The following is a 9,863-nucleotide window of genomic DNA, read 5'->3' as shown; positions in this document are numbered from 1 at the left end:
CGCAGGAAAGCACGAAGGAAGAGAGAGAGCCAGTAGCCTGAGTCTCGGGTGAGCCGCACTTTCAAGCCTCCCGAAGGGCGTCCCGCCTCTTGGCTTCCTAGAGAGCTGCGTGTACTCAGGACGGGCCTGGAGAAGCGAGCGTTCCCGGCAGCATTCCTCAGCCCGGGCTGGGCCTGTCCCGGCCCTGGAGTATCGGCCAGGCCGGTTAGGGAGCAGTGGAGTGACACAGACCTGCTGGCCCCGCACCCTGGCGGCCTGCCAGCACCTCCGCGGGCGGCCTGTGACCCAGCCTCTCACTGTCATGGAGACTCCATCTGTGCCGCTCAGACCCAGAAAGTCCCCTGGGGGGCTCGCACATGTTGTGTGCTCAGCATTCCCTCCCTGCTTCCTGTCCCTCTGAGTGGCTCCCACCCCACCAGAGCACTGTCCCAGCCTGTGTGATGTCGTGGAGCCCCACAGGCCTGCGCCTGATCCGCAGCCCTGCCGCTTAGGCTGTGTGACTTCAGGCAAATGCCTTAACCTCTCTGAGTGACAGCTTCCTCTTCATTTAAATGAAAATCTTGCCCGTCTTGAGGGGTGGTTGTGAGGATTCAGTGGGATAACACATGCCAAGTTCTTAACCAGGGGTCCTCAAACTTTTTAAACAAGGGGCCATTTCACTGCCCCTCAGACTGTTGGAGGGCCATGGGAGAGTGCGGCGCACATTCCACACATGTGCACTGTGGGCCCAGGACGAATTAGCTGCTAAGCAGGACAGGCAGCGGCAGCTAAAATACCCAGCGGGCTGGATAAATGTCCTCGGCGGGCTGCATGTGGCCCGTGGGCCGTATTTTGAGGACCCCTATAGGGTGCCTGGCACAAGACGTGCATTGAGCTCCTAATTTCCAGGCGCTCAGCTGGGTTTTCTCTGGACAGGAATCTACGGGGCACGTACATGGTGCCAGCCAGCACCGTGCTCTGAGCTCTACATGCGTCACCACATTTGACCCTCATGATAACCTCACGAGAGGGTGTCATGGGTTCACTTGTGAATTGTGTCACCTGAAAACATATGTGGCAGGCCTAACCCCCACTGCCTCGAATGTGACCTTATTTGGACATAGGGTCTTGGCAGAGATAACCAAGTCACAATGAGGTCATTAGGGTGGGCTTGCTGGCTCCGCTGGCCTTTCTAGGTCAGCGGGGAAGCCGAACGATGCCCCAGCAGCCCCGACAGCAAAGGGGACAGTGCCGAGTAAGCGGTTCATGGAGCCACCAGGGAACCGTGCCGGGGAGAAGCTTCAGCCGCAGGAGACTGTCACCAAAAGTGTTTCTCAGAGCACTCCTGAAGCTCGGGGGAAACCTCACCAGTCAGGACAAAGCCTGTGTGGAGACTGTGTGTGTGTGTGTGTGTGTGTGTGTGTGTGTGTGCGTGCATGTGTGACTGTGTTTGAGAGAGTGTGAGTCTTTGTGTGTGACTGTGTGTCATAAGAGTGCATGTGTGTGAGTGCATGTATGCGTGTGGAAATGCATGTGTGTAAGAGTGTATGTGAGCGCATGTGTGTGAGAGTATGTAAGAGTGCATGTGTGTGTGTGAGACTGCGCATGTGCGTGTGAGAGCGTGCCGGCGAGTGTGAGCGTGCGTGCTGGGGACGTGTGGGGTCGGGGGCTGGGAAACGGGTGTGCGTAAACACTCTGGTGCCACTTCTGTAGGGCAACTTGGCAGTATCTGCAAAATGAAAATGCGTATATGTTATACTCAAAACTGTCCCTTTCAGAAAGATCTTCTAGATTCGAATTCAAGAGTGTCCTTCTGCCTGCTGGTGAGAACAGAAACCTGATCCAGCAAATTCAGTGGGGCGCAGGTCCCAGAAGGGGGCTTGTCTCCACCGGATGAGGAGCTCAGCCGCTAGCCCAGGACAGCAGGGAGCCACAGGGGGTTTAAGCAGGGGAGAGCCGTGTTCCGATCTGTGCTTTGGATGGATCAGCCTGACCAACGGGGCAGAAAGAGCAGAGACCAAAGGCCGGGAGACACGTTAATAATTCGGGCTCTGTTCTCTCTCCTTTGGACATTTGTAGAGGCTCGCAGAGGCTGGCAGGGGGAAAGAGGCGTAAGGTGATACCAGGCTGGTGCCCAGGAGGGCCTGACCCCTCGTCCAGCCCATCACCGTGCTGCCCCGCCCCCACCTCTCCGCCAACACGCCAACCGGGAGAAGAACTGGCATGGTGGATGGGGACCTGGTTCAGGAGTCACCGGGCCGCGGTTCAAATCCCAATCCACCAGTGTGACTGTGAGCAAGTTACTTGACTGCTCCATGCCTCGGTTTCCCCATCTGTAAAACAGAGGTAACCAAAGACCCTACTTCGTGGGGTTCTGGTGAGGGTTCAAAGCGGTGGCGTGTGTAAGGCACACACAGAAGTACGCCACGCACGTGGTAAGTGCTCACAAAGCGTGAGCTCCTCCTGCCGTACCTAGGCAAGGGGCAGACGCGCTGCGGCAAGTTCAGAGCAAGGCCTCCTCCCGAGCAGCTGGTGAAGAGGGGCAGGTGTTTCCGGAGAGGGTGAGGAACAGCTGGGCCCCGGAGCTGGTTGAATGAAGGGACCAGGTCAGGCGGGGCAGGTTTGCCAGGGGCCCCTGGGCACAGGAAGCCCCTGGCTTCTTTAATGTGCAACCCCACCCTCTGGCCCCAGCCTGCCCTGGGGCCTCTCTGGATCGCGTTGGCCAACTTGTCCCCATGTGCCTGCTCCTCCTGTCTTCACAGACGCGGGCTCCTTGCGGGGGGGCCTGGCCGGTCCCCGCAAGGGTGTAGAACAGCTGGCTCCTCAGGAGGCGTTCGCATGTCCGTCTGCAGAGCGCACGAGCTGGGGGTTCCAGGGAGGCGCTGCAGTCGCCAAAGTCCTCTTCCCTCCCTGGCTGGTCTCTCCCGTCCACTTCGGCCATCGCCACGGCCCAGATGACGCTGGGGAAGCCAGGCTAGAAACAAAGGGAAGGTTGGGTCTGACATTGGAACGAAAGAGCAAGAAGGGTAAGGCGGGGAGGGAAGGGCCCTAGAGAAATGGGGTAGGGTTCTTGCGCAGCATCTGAAAACCTTGTTTTCTCACCCCACAAATTGTGCAAAAACAGGACAGGCTGCATAATTTATGGGGCCCAATAGCAAATTGGGGGGGGCCCTTGTTCAAAAACTAAGAATTTCAAGCCAGCCGCAGCAGAGCACTAAACCAAGCCTGGGGCCCTTCCGACCCGGGACCTTGTGAGACTGCAGGTGAAGCTGGCTTTGCACACAAATCTCTGAGTACACGTATGTGAGTTTTTCTGGGGAAAGTGCCCTCAACTGCCAGGGTCACGATCCAGAAGGTTAAGAGTCACAAGGATAAGTGGGGGGCCCTCCTTCTTGCCCCCACCTCCTCCCTCCACCCAGGCAGGGGCTGCAAGCTGGGGGTTAGTGAACATGCTGCTCCAGCCAGCCACAGAGTGGGGCGGGCTACGGTGGCTGTGAGGACAGCAAGAAGGGGGCACGTGAGAGACGGAGATTAGGCTTGGGAGGGGAAGGCACGAGGCTGACTCCGGTGTGCGGCTCAAGCAACTGGATCAGTCAGCGTTGCTGATCACAGAGACAAAAGCAGAGGACCGGGGGGTGTTGTGTTTTGCTTTCCTGGGTAGCCACAGAATCAAGAATTCCACTGTAACATGAAAGGGTATCAAGTGGACAGACAGCAGGGCTCAGAAAGAAGGTTACAGTGAGACACACACGTTTTGGGGCCATTGGCACAGAGACGGCATCTAACCCCATCGGCAAGGCCGAGTCTCCTGGGTGTTCCGTGGTGCGGGAACCCTGCTGCTCTGGCACGCTAACTGCCCTGACTCCCGGGTCCTCACCTGTAAACGGGGGCCAGAATGACACCCTCTTGATCAGGCTTCATAAATGCACTTGTGAAAGAAAAGTGCTTAGCACAGGCCCTGGTGCCTATGAAGTCCCCAGGGAACATCAGCTGTTATTGTTATTAATATTATGATCATGTCATTCCTTCTACGCCTATGTATGGAACCCCCTTTGTGTGGCACTGGGCAGTGCTTTGGGCTTTAGATGCATCCGTGATCGGCATGTTAGAAGGCGGCGAGCGCTACGGCAAAAGCAGAGCAAAGTGCATGGTGTGCGTGTTGGGGGTGGGGGCGTCACAATATCAAACAGGGCGGCTGGGAGAGCCCTGCTGAAAAAGTGACACTAGAGCAAAGCCTGGAGGTGAGGGAACAGCCCCCCAACCAAGGCCGTAAGGAGGTGAGGTCACAGAGTATCGGATAGGGGACATTTTCGTGGGCTCCTCACGGCAGAGGTGGCCAGTCCCGCTACAGGGCCAGAGCAGGTCTCCCGCACAGTGAGGCAGAAGGTGGGGCGAGCCGCGCTCCCACAGAGCAGCTTCCGGCAGCCCCCGCCCCTCCCCTGCCACCCCAGCCCCCAAAGGGTCTCACCTGGCAGAGCCGGCTCACCCGCAGAGCCACTCCTGCTCCGGGCCAGGCAGCGCCCCCTTCCAGCAGAACTGGGCCAGGCCTTTGCTCCAGGGCTCCCAATCCAAGCACAGATCTGAGTCATTGTCCTTTGAATCTGTGGAGATACAAGACCAGGCCTCGGGGGTGGTCACGTCTGTCTCCTACCCTGACCCAGGAGAGGGGGGGCCTGCCAGGCCGGGACATCCCTGAAGCCTTGTCTGAGGCCAGTGGGCCAAGGCAGAATCATATGGGCCAGCCCTGAGACCTCAGGAAGACTTCCGGGCCTTCACTGGTGACCAGGGACCAGGAGAGAAGGTTGTCCTGTGATTTGGAAAGTGGCCATATCCATCTACTAGAGGGAAGGACCCCAGAGGTGAGCAAATGACATGCTGTTTGGGTCATGGTCCAGGAGGAGGCACTGAGTAGATACCATCGTTGACTCATTCATATTCGTCCAATAGTTCATTCGCTAAAAATGTCTGAGTATAGGCCGGGCGCTGTGGCTCACGCCTGTAATCCTAGCTCTTGGGAGGCCGAGGCGGGCGGATTGCTCAAGGTCAGGAGTTCGAAACCAGCCTGAGCAAGAGCGAGACCCCGTCTCTACTATAAATAGAAAGAAATTAATTGGCCAACTGATATATATATAAAAAATTAGCCGGGCATGGTGGCGCATGCCTGTAGTCCCAGCTACCCGGGAGGCTGAGGCAGAAGGATCACTCGAGCCCAGGAGTTTGAGGTTGCTGTGAGCTAGGCTGACGCCACGGCACTCACTCTAGCCTGGGCAACAAAGCGAGACTCTGTCTCAAAAAAAAAAAAAAAAAAAAAAAAAAAAAATGTCTGAGTATAGAGGGACGATGATTTCTGTGGCAGCACTGTTGTGTGGTCACACACATACACACACACACCGGAACACCTGGAAACTGTGTGCGTGTCCATCACGATGGGCTGGTTGACCAAACTGTGGCACAGTCACAGTCCAGGGAGACCCAGTCCACCCATCCTATGGCTTGTCTTGAAGCTGTCACAATGTGACACATCGTGTCCAGATCGTTTTGTGTGTGCATATGACAGGGTCTCACCTTGTTGCCCAGGATAGAGTGCAGTGATGTCATCATAGCTCACTGCCACCTCAAACTCCTGGGCTCAAGAGATCCTCCTGCCTCATCCTCCCAAGTAGCTGGGACTACAGGTGCTTGCCAACACACCTGGCTAATGTTTTGTATTTTGTATAGAGACAAGATTTCACTATGTTGCTCAGTTTGCTCCTGAGCTCCTGGCCACAAGTGATCCTCCCATGATGGCCTCTCAAAGTGCTGGGATTACAAGTGTCAGCCACCACTCCCAGCCTATAACTCTATCTTGACTTGCAAGATATCCATGGTATATTATAAGCAAGTTGCAGAGAAATGTATATGGTAGGATCTTTTTTAAAAAAAAATACTGATCCCCCAATTTTTTTGGATGTCTACATATGTTATTAAGCTTGTGCATGACTTTGCTAACATTGAGTATCTTGGGAAGGCAAGGGGAGAAAGAAAAGTGGATGGGGAAGATTATTTTACTTACTAAACTTTTTTTAAACTCTTGTTTTGTTTCACTGGTTGCAGCAAAGTAAAGAAGGCTAACAAAAGCCCTCATACTGCAGAGCAAGAGAAGGAGATTGGAAAGGCTGAGCCTCAACTTCTTCATCTATGCAATGGGCAAGATAATAGCATCTTCTATGATGAGGGTGAACTGCAGTAAGACATGGAAAACAGCACCGGGCCTAGAATAGGCATTGTTAGATAATGTTGGCAGTTAGTGTGACTTACAAATCAGCACAATGGCTTGAAGTGATTGTTCTTCACTGCAGACAGTGATTATTTTATTAACATAATACTATGTGCTAAGTGTTTTCAATTCATTTTCTCATTTAATCCTTTTAACAACTTCCCAAAGGCAATTACGAGTATTTTTCCTATGTTACAGATGAGGAAGGCTCAGAAAGGTGAAATGACCTGTCTCGGGTCACAGCAAGGCAGTGGCAGTACTGGATTCAAAGTCGGCCTCCCCACGCTGCAGCTCCAGTGGGTGCACTTGTTTGGAGGGAATTCGAAGGCAGCTTTGAGTTGAACATCTTGCTCCAAGGCCCACCACGAGGGGCGGGCAGGACCCTTAACAGGTACGGCCTGTTGTGCCATTCCTGTTTCAGCCCCAAATCCGTCCCTTTGGAAGTTTACTTTCTTCCTTCTGCAAACTCCTTTCAAATCGCAAAAGGAAACACTCGCGACAGGGCATGTTCCTCGCGACAGGCACATATGGCTCCATCCTCTCTCCCCAAGTCATGGCCAGAGCAGCACTGTCCCCCCCCCCCCTTGGGGCAAGGAGGATGAGGGGAGGTGGCAGAGCTACTCCCATCTGGTTTTCATACTGGATTCCAGGCCAAACTGATCCCAATCAACAGATTCTCCGCAGAATAGAAAAACACCGGCCTGGGGGGCCTGAGCCCCCAGCCCCCAAACCCTGGCAGGCCAGACCCTCGCTTTGGGCCAGTCCCCAGCACAAGGGCAAAACTCACACAGTAATTCCGAGAGTTCCAAGAACACAGAGACCCCGAGGGAGGATTGCACACCCCACTTTCAGGATGGTTTCTCTTTATTGCGAAATTAACAAAGGACTTATTTCGAAATGCCATGTGATAGGTCAGTGAGTAAACAGCTTCTCGGCCGAAAGTCTGAGGAGGGGACAGGCTGGGGCAGGTTGTGGATGATTTTGGAGCCGGGCCTCCAAGGAGAATGAATTCCTGGAGATCAGTGCTTAGGCCTTGGCCTGGGTGGTAGGTAAAGCGTCCCTCCGCTCTGGAGAAGCCACCCAGAGCCACTCCTATAATTCCTCCCACGTTGATAAAACCAACATGGGCTGCACTATTTTCTCAGCCTACAGGCGCCCCCCACGTGCCATGTGTGCACCTGTGCTGTGTGCCCCGCCCCACGAGCACCTGAGACGCATCGACCCATGCAAGCCCTTCCATACCCCAAAAGGATCATCACCTCCATCGTGCAGGTGAGAAAATGAGGCTCAGAGAGGACATGCCCAAAGTCACAAGATGGTAGGTGGCAGAGCCAGGGTTCGAAGGGAGACAATTGAGTACGTGATAGGTGTGTGACATTGGGAGATTGCTCCTCCTCCCCAAGCCTCTGTTTCCTCAACTGTAATCTGAGAATTACTTCACAGGGTTGTTTTGAGGATTAAATGAGATACTGCACGTCAAGTGTTTAGCACAAGACTTAGTACACAGGTTTCAAAACAGTTCAGCTATTATTATGGACTACTAAGAAGCAAGGCTGAAATCTGAACCCAAGTCTTCCAGACCCCAGAAAGGAGACTTTTATAGCCAGTACGCGGACAAGTCTTCTGAGTCCCCCAGCTGCGGGGCCCAGTGGCAGAACTGTGCCCCTCAGGGAGGGCTGTGCTCTGCCCGGGCAATATGAGGAAAATATACTTTAAACAAATGTTTTCTGGAAGCAAGAGGACTTCCTAGGCTCTTGCCAGGAACTCCTGATAATTACACAGTTACTGGCTCCTACATTTGAGACCAGAGGGCCAGTGGAGCTGGGGGGACTGCTCGCCCTGCCTCAGTGGCGTCTGACCCGAGCTGGCTGCATGCTCAGCGCCCTCCCTGCCTCTCTGGCCCAAGGTCATGGGGCCCTGGAGCAGGAGATGGGAGGTTAAGTGGTCCCCAGGAAGAGGGCTCTCAATGAAAAGGACACCCAGGGAGACAGGACACCCAAGGGGCAGGGAATCACTCCCGCCACGCAGCCAGACCAGACGCTGGCTCACCTGCCCCCAGCTGTCCTCATAGCTAGCTTTGCCCTGGCTCTTGCTCCTGTTGGTGGCATGCTGAGGTAAGCATGAATGTCACTTGGCTTCCATGATCCTGTGTCTCAGAGAAGCCAGATCCTCTCTGATATATGGTCTAGGTAGAAACAGTATGGCCTCTGGGTACCTGAAAGCTTCTAAGGCCGCTGTATCCCATTGCCCAGGATGTTTACTACACAAAAGTACCCAGCTCACGAGGTGAGTGGGACTGAATCCAGCCCACGCCCTGCTCACAAAGCCTTGTGACCCAGCTGCGTTCACAGGAAGTAGCACCTTTTTCTAATTCATCTGCCCAGAAGAGCCACCTCTTTCTAATTTGTACAAAAGATCAGATGTGTTATAGACATGCAAACCCATTGCATTGCAGTCAAACTCGGGGACTCACTTTTGAACTCCAGATTAAGAAACCCTAAACAGCCAAGCCCATCCTTTTATCTTAAGAGTTCACTGCTTGTGTCTGAGCCAGCACTGAAAATGCCTGAACAAAACCCTTTTCCTCTAGTTGATTAAGGACACCCTGGCCTATTCAGACTCCTGCTCAGCTTCAGGATTAGAGTCCCAGCCTGGACAGGTAAGAAGCTCACCTTGTCTAAGTAAGAAGCGTAGCCAGACGATCATCAAAAATAACAGCAAACCCACAGGGAGGCACAGCCAGAAAACCAGGAAAGAAAACGTGAGGTCGTTCACTAGCGGCACCAAAGGGTACCTCATGGTGCATGTGTGGCTAAGCCAGGCCAGCCTGGGCTGGGCTGGCAGGGCTGCCCCTGGGGACCTGGTAGGCTGGACCATGCTCTGCTCTCAGCCCAATTGTGACTGAGCTGTGATGCAACAAGGAAGTCACAGTGTCTTTCCAGCAAAGCCTGCAGGGGCGACCTGGAAGGAGAGCTGTGTGTTTGGAAGAATGTGTGGGAGGTAGGCGGGGAGACAGTTTGGCTGAGAATAAAAACCCAGGCTTCCAGGTAGGCAGGCTTGGGTTTAAATCCCAGCTCAGCAGCTATTGGGTTCATGGGACACTTCCCTGATCCTCTTTCTTCTAAGATGGAAATAATTCTATAAGTTAGAAAAATAGAAGATGTGACAAAAATTCCCCCTCTTCGTGGGTGTTGACATATCTGAGGTCACAGATACCTCCAGGAGCCAGCCGGGTCCCCAGTCCTGTAATTCCAGCTGCACGTGTCCACACCTACACTCTGGGAGTGCTGGGGACTGCAGGGGACTACACGGAGCACGCTGCACCTAAAGGAGGCAGCTGCAGTGCCTGCAGCAATGGCTGTGAGGGAAAGGCAGGTTCAGTTTTGCCAGAACTCTCCACTTGCCCAAGGGAGCCAAAACTTCTGGATTTTTATGTAAAATTTCCCAAATTTGAAGTGTTGGATCAAACCTTGTTACGGCATTATTGGCTTAACAAAACCTGTCTGCCAGACTGGATTGGGTCACTGGGCTGCCACTTAAAAACTTTCTAACAGAACACACAATAGGCCTTCAATAAATGATTATTTAATCTGGAAGTTTCTGTACCTCTCCTTCTTAGGGTTTTCAG

At 53.8% G+C, this 9,863-nt stretch overlaps 1 protein-coding gene across 1 annotated transcript; it reads right to left on the bottom strand.

Moving 5' to 3' along the window:
* Positions 1-2,589: 2,589 nt before the first annotated feature.
* ADIG (adipogenin) lies at positions 2,590-9,110 on the bottom strand. The gene is made up of 3 exons (XM_012755201.3): positions 8,908-9,110; positions 4,448-4,580; positions 2,590-2,953 (listed from the first exon to the last, which is right to left on the bottom strand). Exons 1-2 carry the CDS (start codon positions 9,032-9,034, stop codon positions 4,462-4,464), a joined length of 246 nt encoding a protein of 81 aa, XP_012610655.1. The 5' UTR covers positions 9,035-9,110; the 3' UTR covers positions 2,590-2,953; positions 4,448-4,461.
* Positions 9,111-9,863: the final 753 nt, after the last annotated feature.

Source organism: Microcebus murinus, chromosome 16 (assembly GCF_040939455.1).
Source record: "Microcebus murinus isolate Inina chromosome 16, M.murinus_Inina_mat1.0, whole genome shotgun sequence".
Taxonomy (NCBI): Eukaryota; Metazoa; Chordata; class Mammalia; order Primates; family Cheirogaleidae; genus Microcebus; species Microcebus murinus.
This window is presented reverse-complemented; position numbering and strand designations above follow the sequence as displayed.